Consider the following 21,383-nt stretch of genomic DNA (forward strand, 5'->3'; position numbering starts at 1 on the left):
ATCCTTAGAACCAGACAGCCTGAAGGGATAACTGAACCCATGAAAGGACCAACTGCATCTAATAGGAGCCTCAAGAAGCATTCTTAGATCAAGGAAAACAGATGGCCTGGAGGTCAGTACCACCAAGCTCATCTTCCTCATAAAGACACCACAAAAACTTCAAAGTCAGACAGTGGCACCTAATACACAGAGAAAACGGGCAGTCAAAGAAGTACAACACAAATGAATCAACAAAAGAAATCCCCAGAAAAAAAAAATGAAATGAAATGGAAGGAAACAAACTACCATATGCAGAGTTTAAAATAATGATTTTTAGGATGCTCAAGGATCTTAGAGCAAAAATGAATAGTAATAATGAGAAACTAAATAAAGAGATAGCAAGCATCAAAAAGGACAGTGAAATCACAAAAAATGGACCAGTCAGATATGACAAATACAATATCAGAAATGAATACCAGACTAGAAGGAATCAACATCAGGTGGGATGAAGCAGAGAATTGAATCAGCAATTTAGTAGACAAGATTAAAATAAGCAGAGCAGCAAAATGAAAAGAGGTGCAAAAAGACTGAGGAAACTCTAAGAGACCTCTGTGACAACATAAAGAGAAACAACATACGCATCATAGGGATTCCTGAAGGAGAAGAGAATGAATAAGGGATAGAGAACCTGTTTGAAGAAATCATAGCTGAAAATTTCCCTAAACTGATGAAGGAAAAAGTCACACAAATTCAAGAAGCACAGAGAGTCCCATTAAAGAACTCAAGGAGGCCTACACCAAGACACATTGTAATTAAAATGCCCAAGTTAAGAGATAAGAAAAGAATACTAAAAGCTACAAGAGGAAGGCAGTTAATTACCTTAAGCAGAGCCCTCAAAAAAATGACACTCAGCTTCTCAACAGAAACAGTTGAGGCCAGAAGAGATTGGCAAGAAATATTCAAAATGATGTAAAACAAGAACCTATAACCAAGACTACTTTATCCAGCACGACTATCATTTAAAATTGAAGGAGAAATAAAAAGCTTCCCAAACAAAAAAAAAACCTCAAAAGAAATCATTACAACCAAACCAGTACAGCAAGAAGTGTTAAGGGGCTTGCTGTAAAAAGCGCAAAGGAAAAAAAGAAATTAAGGAAAACAGGATTATAGATTTAAAGTATAAAATGACAATAAATAACTATATCAATAATAACCTTAAATGTAAATGGATTACTGTATTTCCCCAAGTATAAGATCCTCCCATGTATAAGACACAACTTAATTTTGGGGCCCAAAAGTTGGAAAAAAAATTATATTACATAAAGTTATTGAACTCCAGTTTTATTCATCATAAAATTTATACAACTCAACATGCGTGAAAAAGCGAGAAATACAAGTTAAAAAAAACCCTACAACCATTGTATAAGACACACCAAGTTTCTAGAACCCAAAATTTTGGAGAAAGGGTTTGTCTTATACAGGGGAAAATACAGTAAATGCCCCAACCAAAGGACATAGTGTAGCTGCATGGATAAGAAAACAAGACCCATACACATGCTGCCTACAAGAGACACACCTCAGAACAAAAGATACACATGGACTGAAAGTGAAATGATATAAAAAAGTATTTCATGTAAATGGAAATTTTAAAAAAGTGGGATAGCAATTTTTATATCTGACAAAATAAGCTTTTAAAACAAAGGCTATCGTAAGAGATAAAGAAGGTCACTACATAATGATAAAGGAAGCAATCCAACAGGAGGATAGAGCCATTGTAAATATTTATGCACCAAATATAGGAGCATGTAAATATATAAAGCAGATTTTGATGAATATAAAGGGCAAGATTGACAGCAATACTATAATATTAGGGAATTTTAATACCCCACTGACATCAATGGACCAACCCTCCAGACAAAAAAATTAACAAAGAAACTGGCCTTAAATGATTCACTAGATCAATGAGATTTAATTGATATTTTTAGAACCTTCCACCCCAAAGCAGCAGAATATACATTCTTTTCAAGTGCTCATGGTACATTGTCTAGGATTGACCATATGTTAGGACACAAAACAAGTCTTTATAAATTAATAAGATTAATATCATATCAAGCATTTTCTCTGATCACAATGGCATGAAACTAGAAATCAACTTCAATAGGAAAAATGAAAAACATTCAAACATTTGGAGGCTAAATAGCATGGTATAAAATAATGAATGGGTTAACAATGAGATCAAAGAAGAGATAAAAAATTTCCTTGAAACAAATAAAAGTGAACATAAAACAACTCACAATTTATAGGACACAGCAGAAGCAGTCTTGAGAGGGAAATTCATAGCATGACAAACATACCTTAAGAAGAAATAAAAAGCTCAAATAAACAATTTAAACCTGTATCTAAAAGAAATAGAGAAAGAAGCCTGACCAGGCGGTGGTGCAGTGGATAGAGCATCAGACTGGGATGCGGAAGGACCCAGGTTCGTGACCCCGAGGTTGCCAGCTTGAGCGCGGGCTCATCTGGCTTGAGCAAGGCTCACCAGTTTGGACCCAAGGTCGCTGGCTCAAGCAAGGGGTTACTTGGTCTGCTGAAGGCCTGCGGTCAAGGCACATATGAGAAAGCAATCAATGAACAACTAAGCTGTCGCAATGTGATTGATGCTTCTCATCTGTCTGTTCCTGTCTGTCTGTCCCTATCTATCCCTCTCTCTGACTCTCTGTCTCTCTAAAAAAATAAAAATTAAAAAATTAAAAAAAGAAATAGAGAAAGAACAACAAATAAAACCCAGAGGAATTAGAAGGAAGGAAATAATAAAAAGCAGAGCAGAAATAAATGACATAGATGCTAAAAAAAATACAGAAGATCAATGAAACCAAGAGCTGGTTCTTTGAAAAAGTAAACAAGATTGATGAACCTTTAACCAGACTCATCAAGAAAAAAAGAGAGAGGATTCAAATAAAATTAGAAATGAAAGTGGAGAAGTAACTACTAACACTGCAGAAATACAAAGGATTGTAAAAAAAAATACTATGAAGATCTGTATGTCAAAATATTGGACAACCTAGGCAAAATGAATAAATTCCTAGAAACATACAATCTTCCAAAACTCAGTCTGGAAGAATCAGAAAACCTAAACAGACTAATTATAACAAATGAAATTGAAACAGTTATCAAACCCCCCCCTAAAAAAAAATCTCAGACTGGATGGCTTCATAGGCAAATTATATCAAACATTCAATGAAGAACTAACATCTCTCCTTCTCAAGCTATTTCGAAAAATTCAAGAGGAGGGAAGACTTCCAAATTCTTTTTATGAGGCAATCATTATCCTCATTCCAAAACCAGATAAAGACAATACAAAGAAAGAAATCTATAGGCCAATATCCCTGATAAACATAGATGCTAAAATTCTCAATAAAATATTAGCAAACCAGATTTAGCAATACATCAATAAGAGCATGCATTATGATCAAGGGGGAGTCAATCCGGGGAGGTAAGACTGATACAACATTCACAAATCAATAAATGTGATTCATCACATAAACAAAAGGAAGGAGAAGAATCACATGATTATATCAATAGATACAGAAAAAGCATTTGATAAAATCCAGTACCAATTTATGATCAAAACTCTCAGCAAAATAGGAATACCAGGGACATACCTCAACATAAGAAAGGCCATCTATGACAAACCCACAGCCAAGATCATACTCAATGGGCAAAAATTAAAAGCAATCCCCTTAAGATCAGGAATAAGGTAGGGGTGCCCCTGTTCACCACTCTTATTCAACATAGTTCTGGCAGTCCTAGCCACAGCAATCAGACAACAAGAAGAAATAAAAGGCATTCAAATTGGAAAAGAAGAAGTAAAACTATCATTATTTGTTGATGATGCTGTATATAGAAAACTCCAAATTATCAGTCAAAAAACCCATGAGACCTGATAAATTATTTTGGCAAGGTGGCAGGATATAAAATTAATATTCAGAAATCAGTGGCATTTTTATACACCAACAATAAACTGTTTGAAAGAGAATTTAGGAAACAATACCCTTTTTTACTGCAATAAAATGTATAAAGTACCTAGGAGTAAAATTTTTTGACAGAGACAAAGACAATCAGATAGAGGGACAGATATGGAAAGACAGACAGGAAAGGAGAGTGATGAGAAGCATTAGTTCTTTGTTGCAGTACTTTGTTGTTCATTGATTGCTTTCTCATATGTCCCTTAACTGGGGGGCTACAGCAGAGCGAGTGAGCCTTTGCTCAAATCAGTGAGTTTGGGCTCAAGCCAACGATCCTGGGCTTCAAGCCAGCAACCTTTGGGCTCAAGCCAGCAGCCATGGGGTCATGTCTATGATCCTAGGCTAAAGCCAGTGATTCCGCACTCAAGCTAGTGAGCTCGTGCTCAAACCAGATGAGCCCATGCTCAAACCAGCAACCTTGAGGTTTCGTACCTGGGTACTCCACGATCCAGTTCGACATCCTATCCACTGCACCATCACCTTCATCAGGCCCTAGGAGTAAATTAAACCAAGGAGGTAAAAGACTTATACTTTGAAAATTATAAGAACATAGAAAAAAGAAATCAAGGAAGGTATAAACAAGTGGAAGCATATACCATGTTCATGGATAGGAAGAATAAACATCATTAAAATGTCTATACCAGTGGTCCTCAACCCCCGGGCCGCAGACCAGTACTGGTCCATGGGCCATTTGGTACCAGTCCTCAGAGAAAGAATAAATAACTTACATTATTTCTGTTTTACTTATATTTAAGTCTGAACGATGTTTTATTTTTTAAAAATGAGCAGATTCCCTCTGTTACATCCATCTAAGACTCACTCTTGACACTTGTCTCAGTCACGTGATACATTTATCCGTCCCACCCTAAAGGCCGGTCTGTGAAAATATTTTCTGACATTAAACTGGTCCATGGCCCAAAAAAGGTTGGGGACCACTGGTCTATACTACCCAAAGCAATCTATGTATTTAATGCAATTCCTACTTCAAAGTATACAGAACTTACTTCAAAGATATAGAACATTCTAAAAATTTATATGGAACCAAAAAAGAACATGAATAGCCTCAGCAATCTTAAAAATGAAGAATAAAGAAGTGGGAGGTATCACACTATCTAATAATCAAGTTATACTACAAGGCCATTGTAATCAAAACAGCTTGGTAGTGGCATAAGAACAGGCATACAGATCAATGGAACAGAACATAGAACCCAGAGATATAAATCCACACATTTATATAAGGGCAATTGACATTTGACAAAGGGGGTAAGACAGTCTCTTTAATAAATTTTGGGAAAACTGGACAGGTACATGCAAAAACATGAAACTAGACCACCATCTTACACTGTTCACAAAAATAAACTCAAAATGAATAAACGATTTAAATAAACATCTTGGAAGAAAACATAGGCAGTAAACTCTCCTATATCTGTCATAGCAATATTTTTGCCGATTTATCTCCACAGACAAGTGAAATAAAGAAAAAAATTAACAAATGGGACTATATCAAACTAAAAAGCTTTTGCACAGCAAAAGACACATTCAACAAAATAAAACGACAACTCATACAATGGCAGAATATATTTGCCAATACATCTGATAAGGGGTTAATAACCAAAATTTATAAAGAACTTTTGAAACTCAACACTAGTAAAGTAAACAATCCAATTAAAAAGTGGGCAAAGGGGCCCTGGCCGATTGGCTAAGTGGTAGAGCATCGGCCTGGCATGCAGGAGTCCTGGGTTCAATTTCTGGCCAGGGCACACAGGAGAAGCACCCATCTGCTTCTTCACCCCTCTCCCTCTCCTTCCTCTCTGTCTCTCTCTTCCCTTCCCACAGCCAAGGCTCCATTGGAGCAAAGTTGGCCCGGGCGCTGAGGATGGCTCCATGGCCTCTGCCTCAGGCGCTGGAATGGCTCTGGTTGCAACAGAGCATCGCCCCCTGGTGGGCGTGCTGGGTGGATCCCAGTTGGGCACATGCGGGAGTCTGTCTGACTGCCTCCCTGTTTCCAACTTCAGAAAAATACAAAAACAAAAAATGGGCAAAGGAACTGAATAGACAATTCTCTAAAGAGGACATACAAATGGCCAATAAGCATATGAAAGAATGTTCAACATCACTAATCATCAGAGAAATGCAAATTAAAACCACAATGAGATATCACCTCACACCTGTCAGAATGGCCCTCGATAACAAATCAGCACACAATAAGTGCTGATGAGGATGTGGAGAAAAGGAAACCCTCCTGCACTTCTGGTAGGAATACAGACTTGTGCAGCCACTGTGGAAAACGGTATGGCATTTCCTCAAAAAATTACAAATGAACTGCCTTTTGACCCAACTATCCCACTTTTAGGAATATATCCTAAGAATACCAAATCACTGATTCAAAAGAAGATGTGCACTCTGATGTTTATTGCAGCATTGTTTACAATAACCAAGATCTGGAAACAGTCCAAGTGGTACCTATACACAGTGGAATACTACTCGGCCATGAAAAAGAAGGAAATCTTCTCTTTTGCGATGGCATGGATGGACCTAGAGATTATTATGCTAAGTTAAATAAGCCAGGCAGAGAAAGACAAATATCATTTGATTTCTCTTATATATGGAATCCAATGAACAAAGTAAACTGAGTAACAGAATAGAGGCAGAGGAAGAGTCACAGGAAGCAGAGGGACAGCTGTCAGAGGGAAGGAGGATGAAGGAATGTGATCAGAGAAGGTGAAGGGATTAGTGAAATTATATATAAATAACACATAGATATAGATAGCAGGACATTAAATCCCAGAGGGAAGGGGGAGAGAGAGTTATGGGGAGGAGGTCAAAAGGGCGACACAAGGGTGGGGAGGTGAGGGTGTTATTTTGAGTGGGACACTTGAATCTATGTTAACACAATAAAATTAATAAAATTAAATAAATAAAATTTTAAAAATGATAATAAAGATAAGAGAATCAGGAGATCTAACATATAAATAACAGGAGTTTCAGAAAAGGAAAAGGAAGAATCTCAAAGTTATACAAGAAAAATTACTGGAACTAAATAACATGAGTTCAGATTCAATGAACAAAAACAAGGACCACAGCAGGGCATATAATCTTGAAATTAGAAAACATCAGAAAGGAAGAGAGGATTCTAAGAGCTTTCAGAGAGTAAAAACAAAGACATGGCAATTAGAGTGGCATCAGATTTCACAATAGCAATATATGGATGTAAAAAAAAATGAAGGAATGTTTTCAAAATTCTGAGGTAAAATTATTTCCACACTAGACTTCTATACCCAAGCAAATTACCAACTCAATGTAAGGGTAGAATTATGACATTTCTGGGAATGTAGGTTCTCAGAAATATTTCTACCACATTCCCATCCAAGGAATTTTTTGGCAAATATTTACAAATAGAAGGAAATAAATCAAGAAAGGGAAAGAAGACATTAGAAAACCAGAATGTCCAACACAGGAGATGGGCATTCCCAGAGTACTAGTAAAGAAAGATCCCAAGATTAAAGCTATATGGTAAACCTAGAGCCCAACCAAACCAGATTGGATCAGATCAAAAGCTTCTATGATGAACTTCTTTGAGATAAAGCAGGAGGATCCAAACACAGGAGCAATCAAAGGAAGGATATTTTCCAGCTTCTTGGAGAGTCTGGGAATGAATTACTAGCTCATAGATGAAAAACTAACAATTGAAAGATTTTGTTTAACTACATACCTATTATTAGCTCTAGAGACACCAGAAAGTTGTGTATTAAAGTCAATGTAATCAAATACACTCCATGGCTCAGCAAATATTTACAATGTTATAGTTAAACAAAGAGGTTAGGAATGAAAGGAAAGGTGTGTGTTTGGGGAAGGGGTTGGTTAGAGGTATGGTAAGAGTTATATTCTCTTTTCCATAGTTGGAAAGTGAAAAATCAAGAAATATATTGACCCTGACCAGTTGGCTCAGCGGTAGAGTGTCAGCCCAGTGTGTGGAAGTCCCAGATTTGATTCCCGGCCAAGGCACATAGGAGAAGTGCCCATCTGCTTCTCCACCCTTCCCCCCCTCCTTCCTCTTTATATCTCTCTTCTCCTCCCACAGCCAAGGCTCCATTGGAGCAAAGTTGGCCCAGGCACTGAGGATGGCTGTACGGCCTCTGCCTCAGGCGCCAGCATGGCTCCAGTTGCAGCGAAACAAGGCCCCAGACGGGCCGAGCATCACTCCCTGGTGGGCATGCCAGGTGGATCCCAGTCAGGCGCATGCGAGAGTCTGTCTGTCTTCCTCCTCCCGCTTCTCACTTCAGAAAAATAGAAGAAAGGGAAAGAGGGAGGGAGGGAGGGAGGGAGGGAGGGAGGGAGGGAGGGAGGAAGGAAGGAAGGAAGGAAGGAAGGAAGGAAGGAAGGAAGGAAGGAAGGAAGGAAGGAAGGAAGGAAGGAAGGAAGGAAATTCACATATGCATGTTTTCTAGTAATGCAGAGGAAAACAAACATCAGGAAATAATAAACAGCTAAATAAGGTACATTCAACCAATATTTATTGGGCACCTACTATTAGGTCAGGGTTTCTTAACCTTGGCACATCTTGGACTGGGTAATTATTTGTGGGGATGGATGGGAAAGGGGACTGTCCTGTAAACATTGTAGGTGGTTTAACAAAATCTCTGGCTTCTACCCATTAGATACTAGTAGCACCCCCTCCAGTCATGACAATCAAATGTCTCCAGACATTGCCAAATGTCCCCTGGAGAGCAAAATCTCACCCAGTTGAGATCCACTATTCCAGATAATTGAGATATAGCACCAACAAAACAAAATATCTGAAAGTAATATCCTCTACATATAGGATCAGGGGTGGGAAGTAGGGCAGAATGCTGCCTTTACTTTTAAGCCTTCTAGATTTCTACCTTTTCAAATTATATATGCATATTACATTAATAAAAGAGAAAGCAAATAACCTAAGAGAAAAATGTAAAGCCTGCTGCTTATAGCTTTTTTTCTTTTCTTTCTCTTTCTCTCTCTCTCTCTCTCTCTCTCTCTCTCTCTTTTAATTTTAATTTTAGTGAGGCAGTCAGGAATGGAGAGATGAGAAGCGTCAACTCATAGTTGAAGCACTTTGGTTGCTCATTGATTGCTTCTCATATGCTCCTTGATTGGGAGGGGGGCGCTCCAGCTGAGCCAGTGACTCCTTGCTCAAGCTAGCAACCTTGGGCTCAAACCAGTGACCTTGAGCTTTAAGCCAGCGACCATGGGGTCATGTTGATGATCCCATGCTCAAGCCAGCGACCCCGCACTCAAGCTGGTGAGCCTGTCCTCAAGCTGATGACCTCAGGGTTTAGAACCTGGGACCTCAGCATCCCAAGTTGATGCTTGATCCACTGCACCACCACTAAACAGGCACCTTATATATTAATTTAATGTTTCTACACAAGGCAGTTTAAAGTTATACAACTCTAGATATGAATTCCAGCTGCACCAGTTATGAGCTATATATATCCTTTAGGCAAGTAACTTAAAACCTTTGAGCCTCATTTTCTTCAACGCCATAAAATAGAGATACTCACCCAAGATTATTATGAACATTGCATATTATGATGCAAAAACACATATAGCGCTGGGTGGGTGCCTCAGTGAATAGTCATCACGTTGCCCCAAGGTCGCAGTTTCAACCCTGGTCGGAGCACATATGAAAAGCAATTAATGAGTATACAACTAAATTGAACAACTAAGTGGAACAGTGAGTTGATGCTTCTCTCTCTCCTCTCCCCTCCACCTTCCTCTCTCTCTCAAATCAATAGAAAAATATTAAAGAACACATATAATGCATGTCGTATATAGTGCCTGACTTTAAGGCATTCAATAAATAATATCCTGCAAAGTACAACCAGTCACTAGCTTCCCTATGTTAGAAGGCTGAGGCTTCCCATATCTTATATTAGAGTCATGTGGCCATCTGAATAACATACCAGGGCCTATGCCATTTATCACACACATTGTAATCATGTACCTTGATTTTGCTCACTGTATACACAGAGTAAAGAAACTGATCTAATGCATGAATAAAGGTAATTGAAATACATTGCAGTATTTCTTATCCATGTGGCAGGCCACAGAAGTCCATATAAGCACCAAGCAATTTATTTGTATCATGGCCATATAAGCAGTTATGTATATTTAAAAAACAAGAGTGGGCCTGACCAGGCGGTGGCACAGTGGATAGAGCATCGGACTGGGATGCAGAGGACCCAGGTTCAAGACCCTGAGGTCACCAGTTTGAGCACGGGCTCATCTGATTTGAGCAAAAAAAAAAGCTCACCAGCTTGAGCCCAAGGTCCCTGGCAAGGGGTTACTCAGTCTCCTGAAGGCCTGCGGTCAAGGTACATATGAGAAAGCAATCAATGAACAACTAAGGTGTTGCAACGTGCAACAAAAAACTAATGATTGATGCTTCTCATCTCTCTCCATTCTTGTCTGTCTGTCCCTGTCTATCCCTCTCTCTGACTCTCTCTCTGTCTCTGAAATAAATAAATAAATAAATAAATAAATAAGAGTGGACCAAATGAAAACAATAAAACTTGTTGCAGCTCAAAAAAAGCAAAAATAAAAAAGATTTTACAATTTGTATGGCCTTGTTTTATTTCTCCTTACTAATCCTTGAATTCTTTCAATATTTTGCATGTTAATAAAAGTGAGTTATTTTATTTAGATTTAGATAGGTTAAAATACAAACTTTTGGTATTATAAAATATGTAAAATCCATCTTATCTTTTCATCAAATATATGAATTACAATAATGGCAAATTTATTCTTACATGGTGTTTAGATAAACTATATTCACTAGCTCAGTTAATCCTCACAATCTGACCTACTGTGTGATGAATATTTTTATCCTCATTTAATAAATGTATTTATTCATTCATCCAACAAATATTAATTGAACCTCTGCTCTGTATCATGCACCATTAGGAATATAGATAGCAGTGAATGAAACAGACAAAAATCCCTGTCTTCATAGAGTTTACTTTCTTGACAATAAAGAAGTAAATTTGGAATAAGGTTAAATAAGTACAGTGTGTCTGTAAAGTCATGGTACACTTTTGACAGGTCACAGGAAAGCAACAAAAGATGATAGAAATGTGAAATCTGCACCAAATAAAAGGAAAACTCTCCCAGTTTCATACCTATTCAGTGCAGTTCAATGTGGGCTCACGCACAAATATTTTAGGGCTCCTTAGGTAGCTATCCCGTATAGCCTCTACAGACTCGTCACTGACTGATGGCCTACCAGAATGGGGTATCTCCATCAAACTGCCAGTTTCCTTCAACTGCTTATCCCACCAAGTAATGTTATTCCTACATGGTGGCACTTCGTTATAAACGTGCCGATATTCATGGTGCACTTTGGCCATGAATTTGAATTTAGCGAGCCACAGAACACACTGAACTTTCCTCTGTACTGTCTACATCTTGACTGGCATGGCCGTGGGCTGCTCTGCTGTATACACGGTGTAATGTCATCATCTGCACATGCGCACATGCTGCCACATCATCCTACAGAAACGGGGAGGGTTTTCCTTTTATTTGGTGCAGATATCACATTTCTATCATCTTTTGTTGCTTTCCTGTGACCAGTCAAAAGTGAACCATGACTTTACGGACACACTGTACTTTGGAGAAAAATAATGTACTGAAGAGGCATAAGGCTTCTGGGATGGAGATGGGGTACCAATTTTAAATGGGGTTGTAAGGAATAATGACATGTAAATAAAACCATGAAGATGAGGAAACAGAGGCTCAAAGAGTTAGTAACTTGTCTCAAGGTCACAAAATTAATAAAGCTAAAAAAGTACAGTTGAACACAATAAGGAAGGCACCTGGGATCTTGCTGCATTTTATAAAAGTGGTTTTGTTAAGCTCTATGAAGACTATATGGGTTTGATCAAAACCAAACTAAATCTTTTTTTAGGTATCTCTAAGTATTTGAGCGTGTCCATTAATCCAGAAATGAAAACATTAAATTTGTGTTTATTTTTATTTCAGGCTAAAGACTCCCCCCAAATAAGAAAGAATTTTAGGAGGATATGGTGGAAACACTTCAAAAAAATTATAATCATCACCGTGGCAATCCTTCTTTCAATCATCATCATTCTTTTAAGTACAAATGTGATACCAACCTGACCCTTTTTCTCTCCGTCGCCAATAGTCACCAATAAATGGCTATGGAGTTCTGCAACAATTATGAAAGCAATTATGAAAGTATTCTCTAGTAGTAGAAGGACTGGAGGAAGAGGGGGTTAGAAATACTTTCTTGTCCCTTGAGTGTCCTTTGCCTCATCATTGTACCCATTCCATTTCTGTAATCCTGTTTGGTTTTTTTACACTGTTCCACTACTTCCCCAGCCTCATTTTCTTTAAAAGCACAAACTCTGGAATCAGACTGCCAAAGATTAATCCTCCACTCTACCATATGCCCCTAGGTGATTTTGGATTAGTCAGTTAACCTGTACCCATTTCGTCATCTGTAAAATGGAGGCAATAACACTTCCGCATAGAGTTTTGTTATGTCTACCACATAGTAAATGCTATTTAAGTGTTAACTATTACTGAATAAGAAAAGATGAACCTGAATAGGTAGTAGCACAGTGCAGAGCCTCGACCTGGGACACTGAGGACCCAGGTTTGAAACCCCAAGGTTGCTGGCTTGAGCCAGGGTTCATCCAGGTTGAGCGTGGGGTTGCTGGCTTCTCTGTGGGATCACAGACATGACCTCATCGTCACTGGCTTGAGCCCAAAGGTCATTGGCTTGAAGCTCAAGGTCACTGGCTTGAGCAAGGGGTCACTGGCTCAGCTGAAGCCCTCCGGTCAAGGCACATAGGAGAGAGCAATCAGTGAACAACTAAAATGCCATAACTAAGAGTTGAAGCTTTTCATTTCTCACTTAAAAAAAAAAAGGCCCTGGCCGGTTGGCTCAGCGGTGGAGCGTCGGCCTGGCATGCGGGGGACCCGGGTTCGATTCCCGGCCAGGGCACATAGGAGAAGCACCCATTTGCTTCTCCACCCCCCCTCTCCTTCCTCTCTGTCTCTCTCTTCCCCTCCCGCAGCCAAGGCTCCATTGGAGCAAAGATGGCCCGGGCGCTGGGGATGGCTCCTTGGCCTCTGCCCCAGGAGCTAGAGTGGCTCTGGTCGCGGCAGAGCGACGCCCCGGAGGGGCAGAGCATCACCCCTGGTGGGCAGAGCGTCGCCCCTGGTGGGCGTGCCGGGTGGATCCCGGTTGGGCGCGTGCGGGAGTCTGTCTGGCTGTCTCTCCCCGTTTCCAGCTTCAGAAAAATACAAAAAAAAAGAAAAAGATGGAATTAATGGCATTAATTAAATCCCCACGATCTTACTTCTTACTCAGAAATTACCTTGTTCTTAAAATTCCCTTAGAAATATGAGAATCTAAACATAAATATGACCAGAAATACATATTTTACCTCTGGTGCACATTCTTTCATTCAAACCATTGTGTTCTATATTAGGCATTTGCTTGAATAAAGCTCAGAATATTGGGAGGCTTATTTCTCTAATAAATCACAGGTCCTGTCTTCCTATCTTACCACCCTAAAGGCCTAGTAACCTAAGCACCCAACTTAACTTCGCAGTTTGTAACAAAGTTTCATGAGTTCTGTTTCCTATGTGGGAACTTAAGGGCTAAAGTTGGTTTTAAAAATCATTTAATGATCCCTGAGGAAGAGTAAAAGATTAGAACAGGATTTCCTGTTAGATAACTCATTTTAATTTGATAATGATCAAATATCAGCATTTTCAATAGACACCAATTTCTCTAGCACAATTATTACCTTTCCATTCACAAAATATTTTTAAAAATTTTAAATGTTAAAAACTTTGGAGTTCTTATCATTTATAACAAGCAGGGGGACGGGGACAGATGCTCTATTGAATATTTACTTCTAACACAACGTACCAAATGCTTTTAGGGGATGGGTGTCATTTAACAATGACATGAGAAGGTAAAAACTAGTTAGCATAATATAAAGCTCATAGAACAGGCTGACACATAATAAGAGCTATGAAAATGTTAGTTCATATTATCTTTATTGTGCCGATAACAAAGTTAAATGACATGTTCAAGATCACACTGCTAGAAAGCTGAGATTTTTATTTATTCAAGTACTGACTATGGTATATGACCATGAAGCCCATGTTTAATTCAGAGTATATTACCTGACCCCTTAATTGTGAACCAAACAGGACACATCAGTGGTATTTTGCTTTTTGCCAGGTTGGTAGGTTGTTTTTGTGAGAAACAGGAATTCAAAGAGTACTGTGAGAAGAGGATTTGTCATGTATTTTGCTGCCATTATGAAACTATATAAAATTTGCCTCCTAACATTTCTATAATTTATAATTATGTATAAAATATATTTATATCCTGGTTACCACTGAATACTAGAATATTTATTGCTAGAAGACATGGAACTTAAAGATCACCTAATCTAGTTCCACCCCCCAATTTTACATATTAGGATGCAGAAGCCTAAACATGAATAATGTGCCTTTTCAGGCTCTTCTCCACTTGCAGCATGTTGAATGCACAGGCTATCACCCTACTTCCAGGCAACAAGTCTACATAATGCCTCTTTTCCTAGGCAGTCTTAGAGTTGATTTACATTCTTATCAACTGGAGAAAGCTACCAGAAAGAACACTCATTTAGTATGACATTTGTATTTGTACTATATCTGTCAGAACATAATTTAGGCAGAAACAAATATTAAAGCAATCTTAGATCTTTCACTTAAGCATTCAAATTTTGAGCCCCCACTCTGCATCAAAAAGTTATAAAACATTAGAATTTATTCTTGTTACCACATTGATAGAAATAACCAATGTTTGAGAAATTAAAGGCTATGTAAGAAATGGTCCTAAACCTTACGTTCCAGTTGAGGAGCAATTATCAATAATCTTGAACATGTTAAAACATCTACTAAGTAGTGAATTGAGTGACAGAATAACTTTGGTAAAGATAATGATCAACACCAGCTCCAGTCAGTAAGGAACATTTCATATGTTTTAAGTGGGATGGGTATTGGATCTTATTAGAAATCTTATTTGCCTAATTAAGTAGTGGTACAATGGCTAGACCATTGACCTGGGATGCCAGTAACCCAAATTAAAAACCTCATGGGCCCTGGCCAGTTGGCTCGGTGGTAGAGCGTCGGCCTGGCGTGCGGGAGTCCCAGGTTCGATTCCCGGCCAGGGCACACAGGAGAAGCGCCCATCTGCTTCACCCCTCCCCCTCTCCTTCCTCTCTGTCTCTCTCTTCCCCTCCTGCAGCCAAGGCTCCATTGGAGCAAAGTTGGCCCGGGCGCTGAGGATGGCTCTGTGGCCTCTGCCTCAGGCGCTAGAATGGCTCTGGTTGCAGCAGAGTGATGTCCCAGATGGGCAGAGCATCGCCCCCTGGTGGGCATGCTGGGTGGATCCTGGTCGGGCACATGCGGGAGTCTGTCTGACTGCCTGCCCGTTTCCAGCTTCGGAAAAATACAAAAAGGAAAAAAAAAACCCTCGTGTTTGCTGGCTTGGGTTGCCAGCTTGACTGTGTGATCATAGACATGAACCCACGGTGACTGGCTTGAGACCCAAGGTCGTTGGCTTGAGCAAGGAGTCACTGGCTGGACTGAAGCACCCCCCACCCCAAAAAGACATGTATGAGAAGGAATCAATTGATGAACAACTTGTGCCACAACTACGGGCTGATGTTCTCATCACTCTCCCATCCTCTTTCACTTGCTAAAACAAAATAAAATAAATTCAAAATTTGGAAAAAGAAATCCATTTATGCCTGACCTCTGGTGGCACAGTGGATAGAAAGCATCAACCTGGAACGCTAAGGTTGCCAGTTAGAAACCCTGGGCACGCCCAGTCAAGACACATACATACAATTAACTACTGAGTTGATGCTTCCTGCTCTTCCCCCTCCTCTAAAATCAATCAATAAAATCATTTTTTAAAAATCCAATTTATCTCAATAGGTAAAGATAGGCTTCTAAATGTAGATTTCTATGGCTGTAGAAGTCTAGTAAGTAGTCTAGGTAACAGTAACAATGAAGTTATTGAGCACTTATGTGCAAATAGCTGTTTTAGGACTTCAGAGATTCTTTCTTAACCCTCGCAACAATCCTGACACAGATACTATAACTATTTCCATTCTACAGATGAGAAAACTGAAGCACAAGTTATGTCACTTGCCCAATTCCACTAGACTACTAAGAGGAAAAGGATCAACAAATGCAGACACTGCTTGCTGCAGTGAACTAGGCCTTCATTCATTTAAATGGCTTCAGCAGCTTAGCCTTGCCTCTCTTCCCTTTCCCACTCTCTGGGGTGGTTGGTTTTATTCACTCCTATGACGTTGCCTTCTCTACCAATAACCTCTCCTGAATTCCATTTTCCAATTCTCTACTGGATACACCCACTTTGGTAATATGCAAATATCTCAACTTTTAATTCCAAAAATTATATAGTCTTTCTCCTTTCCCACAAAACTTTGTTTGACCTATTTCCCATCTCTATAAAGGGAATTGTGGCTATTCTGTAATCTGGAACAGTCTTAGCCTACCTTGACTCTTCTCTATCTGCCCATCTCATCTTCCATTTATTCACCCATATCAGAGCTTCTGTGTCTAATCTCCAAAGGGTTCACAGCTAGACAAGCCCAGTAAAAGTAGGGAGTCTATGCAGGTTCCCAGGCAAGCTTCAGAAAGGAGGAATCACTCATCACAGAGAATGGCTATGTCTATTCCCCACAGCCTGGCCACATCATACTCTTCATTCAGGTTGCCTAGCACATATTGGCACTAACATTTTAGTTTTTCAACCTCAGAATCAGAATGGTTTAGAGATCTTCATACTGATGCCTGGGTTCCACCCCTGAAGATTCTGCTTGAAGCTGGATGGGTCTGTGTTTGTGTAACCCTATGAAACTGAAAACTACTAACCTCAAAGCATTTTTTCCATGTCCATGCTTGAGGAAGTTAAACTTTATTTGCACATCATAGGGCAAAGAGCAGAGCTGAACATCAGAACCATTCATTTGAAATGATCTATTCCATTGAATATATTAAACTAGAAAAAAACTAACCTGCTAATCATAATGTCCCACACATTTTAATAAATCTAAACAGAATTAAGTTGATTCAAAAGTTTGAATTATCTCATTACAGAATCTTGGCAGAACCTATAAAAACAAAACCCATTATTTAATTCCATCCTCTGATTTTTAGAAACAGGCAAATCACAAGCTGGTTAGAGTTCATTTATGGAGAAGACCTGCTCAGCACTACACCCTGACCCTCCATAATGGCAACTTCTCATCAGGCCAGCACTAGGAATGACCCACACTTCTCGAAAAGTTCTCAAGAGAATATACAAAATGGAAAAATAAAATACTACTGTTAGGTTTTCTCTGTATTCATGTTGAGTAGAAGTACCTTGGTTAATACTATTACTATCATAAATATCTCATTCAACTTGCTATTTTCTTAAATACTTCTAAGTCTGTGCAAATAGTAAATATGCACCAGCACTTTTAGTGTCTCACTACATTTTACAGCAAACCCAGCAGAGACCAAAAACTGAACATCCGCATATAGAATCTTCCTATTCTCAATGTCCTTCCTTGTGAACATTCTGGAGTAACTTGGGAATAGTTTTTCCTTCTATCAAATTCAGTTTCTCTTCAACTTGTAATACTATTTGAACAATTACACATTCACTCTTTCAAAAGAACCCATCACTTTAAAATTCTTGTCAGTTTAAACACAAAAGTAGTTGCCTTACCTTTTCAACTAAGAAAAAAAAGACCTGTTATTTCAAGGTATTCACCCTCAGTGAAAACTTAAAAAAAAAAAAAAAAAAGACAGTGCAAAAAATGCATGAGTGCTGTAAGATTTTAATTATAAGACAAAAGCACTACATTATAATTTGAACATAATCTTTCAGAAAAGAAAATTTAGTGCAAATTAAAACCCCATTTAAGCCCACTATAAACTTTGTATGAAGATTCTAGATGTAGGCTTCTAGGACTGGAAAAACTTGGTTCCAACAGAATTTGCTTGGGGAGAGTATGTCTTGAAAATGTTAAATGATACAGAGAACATTGTGTTAGTTTAAAATCAAGTCAACCAAGTACTTTAAAAAAAAAAAAAGACATGCTAATAGGTCTTAATACATAAAACTGATTAGTAGTAGCATGCTTTATATTATCAGATTGCAGAAGCAATTTACAACAAATTTGAGCATTTCAAAGTTTTATTGCCTTAACCAATCAATCTCTTAACTACACTGTAATAATCAAAGAGCCTTCTTTCAATTTTTTTAAAAAAAGGGTTGGGTTCCACTTCATCACTCTGGAACTGGCAAGTATTTTTTAAAAAATGTGATTAAGCCCTGTGTAATCTAAGGCCATCCATCCAAACTAAAAAAGGGCAATTCAACTCCTTCTCATTTATTCAAAGCATTGTTTCCATGACATGTTAAATGTCACATTTAGGTACTAGCATTAACCTACCTCTTAAGTTTCTCCAAGTATTTTAAAAAGAAATTGAGAGCCAGGAAAGTAACCTTTCTTTCAAATTCTAAAGTATGAACAGAATATAGCCTATCCAATTACAAAATAAAATGTTTATCAACGAACATTGAAGTAAACTATCTTCCCAACACCACTTACGTATTTCTCCAGCTAGAATCCAATATCCTTTATTATCAGTTTGATGAATTAGTACCTCCTAATGCTTACCTGTACTTTGAAGACTAGAAAGAATTCCTATGACAACTAAAATAACTCATTTGGACTGCTGTTAACAAGGAACACCTTGCTCTTAGGATCTAATTCCTATAAAACATTTCACCCTTTTTAAGTTGTAATTTTGTAAGGTCCTTTTTTCATGCCCTTTGAGAATGCTTCTGTCCCCCAAAGCTATCCTCCTTTATAGGGCTTACTGGGGAAAACTAATACTTATTAGCTACCCTAATGCTGCCTTCCTAAATTACTTAAGTCCCTTTACCTAAAGTTGCTGGTATTACATATCCTTTTGAGAATCTAAGAGGCAGTAAGGACAACAGGGCAATATTTAACTAACCCAACTCAAAACAGCAAATGTCAATTTTGATCAGTTGCTGACTACCGTGGATGAGATCAGTGACAAACCAAAGGGGACAATATGCAGGCAGGAAGATGTATTGACCATAAAGAATAAAACCAACTCACCATTTTTCCAGCCTATTTTCCTCATTGCTATCTTGTATGCCCATTAGAATGCCATCTTTTCTGATTTTCTTTAAAGCTAGACTTAAAGAGCCCATGATTAACATGCTTGAGTGGTCTTAGCATTACAAAACAAGCACCTTTGTCTATTAGAGGCCAACAGTAAAAATAATCCTTAAGAAACAGCATGTTTAACCATCTTAAAGGAAGTCCTTAAAATTTTAGTGTAGCTAAAATTATTTGGAGTGTGTGAAATAGGAAATCCCAGGAAAACACCTCCAAACTGATTCTGAAGCCCTGCATGGTTCTCTGAAATGACCAGATTTTCAACCCTCATCCAATCTTGGATTATAGGCAACAGCAATAGGCCAGATTCACTCTGCACATCTCACTAGAACCATTTTTACCCATGGAAATTTCAGGCTAGACTTCTGAACTATATATGGCCAGTAGTGAAGAAATGATCGTCAGTACCCAGTTCAACCTTGTTAAAATTAAGAGTAAAAAAACCACATTTTATAGTTTGCGGTCATCCTTAAATATTAGCATCCTGATCAACTGTACTATTAACTGCTCCCAAAGAAATTTACTTTGCTGAGAATTGGCAGTATATTTATTATATAAGCAGCTAGATTTGGTAAGAGTTTAGAATGATCCCAGACCAAATAAATTCGTAACACATTTCAGGACCAACACAAATATTGTGGACATTGAGTTGTCCTGGTTTATAAAATTTCCAGAATCTCAAGGCTCTAAACATAAACTACTCTAAATACAAAGTACCAGATAACCTCAAAGAACTTTTCCAAGCAGTAAAACAAAATCAGACTCAAGTATAAAACACAGAAGCTTAACAACCGATTCCTGTTACAACTACCTTTCAAAATTATCTCAACATGAACGGCACCTGAACAGGTGTATTCTAATACTTGTTACCAACAAAGAACAATGAAGTAATCACCACCCCAGTGTGGAAAGTAGTAAGGTAACAAGATTTGCAATCTTACAATACACAAATGTTAGAAAAGGAATAAAAGAAACCCAGAACCCTAGGAAGAGCAATTAACTCACCAGGCAGCAGGTACTAATAAACCAAAAGGTATCAAAATTTGAATTAGAAAAGCAGACTTAGAAAAGTTCAACCATTACTTGAGAACTGGGATTGGTAGCTCTAACAAGGGTTTACAAAACTGATGGAGAACTGAAATCAGTTACCAAACACTTCACTACTAAGGAATTGCTTCTATAAAAAACTAGTAAACCACCTATGAACCTTTTCATCTGTGAACTTTACTTTGTTCAAATTCTAGAGTACTGAGTGAACTACCTATTACCTGCTCATTTTTGTTCCCCAAATCTTTCATCACCAACCACACACACACAGATATAGGCTGCTAAAAACACTATCACTTCTAGTCTCTTCTGAAATCCTATTATAGCTCAATACTTGAAAACAGGTGGGGGAGAGGGAAGACAACAAAAAACCCAAGTCAAAAATGGGAGGAGACATCAGCAACAAATTCTATAACCTGTCAAGTTTATGAAATGACTAAACAGACAAAAAACCTGAATATACTGTCCGTAGTAATGTCTCATGATCTCAGAACTGCACCCAAAGGCTTAGCAATCGGCAACCCAGATACCTTTAGAAGTGTGTACCTTGACTAAAAAAAGATTGGTTGGAAGTCTGTTTGACAAGAAGTTAACCCCCCCCCCCCCAACCTGGCAAAAAAGTGGGTTATCTGAAGTAAGAGAGGGTGATCTTTGGATTTAATAGGCATACAGTGATGAAAATAAGACTGACTCAGATCCTGCAGCTTACCTCCCTACCAGGATCCCAGATACTGTGGTAGCCAGGTCTTTTACCCTTCAAGCAGAGACATTTTGAAAACTTCTCTGGTGAACCTGACCCGCTTGCGGAGTTGGGGAGAGGATATTATCAAGCAGACTCAATAAAATGACAGAGCCAGATCACTCACTAGTGAAGCCTTAGTGGACAGCTTCTTACCCCCAGTCCAATACACATCTAATTAGCTTTTAAAATGCTCCACTTCTAAATATGACCCAAGGATCACCAAACGTGAGGGAAATTTCTACCAAGGCAGGCAGAGGTCAAAGCAACATGAAAGCATCTTGGAGA

General features: G+C 38.5%; 1 protein-coding gene across 1 annotated transcript in view; it reads left to right on the forward strand.

Moving 5' to 3' along the window:
* Positions 1–12,158, forward strand: part of LOC136405585 (uncharacterized) — a 61,388-nt gene extending 49,230 nt beyond the window's left edge. The window contains exon 6 of the mRNA XM_066385095.1: positions 12,021–12,158. Coding sequence (XP_066241192.1) covers positions 12,021–12,158 — 138 coding nt within the window. The remainder of the gene's footprint in view (positions 1–12,020) is intronic.
* The last annotated feature ends 9,225 nt before the right edge of the window (positions 12,159–21,383 follow it).

This window comes from Saccopteryx leptura, chromosome 5 (genome assembly GCF_036850995.1).
Source record: "Saccopteryx leptura isolate mSacLep1 chromosome 5, mSacLep1_pri_phased_curated, whole genome shotgun sequence".
NCBI lineage: Eukaryota > Metazoa > Chordata > Mammalia > Chiroptera > Emballonuridae > Saccopteryx > Saccopteryx leptura.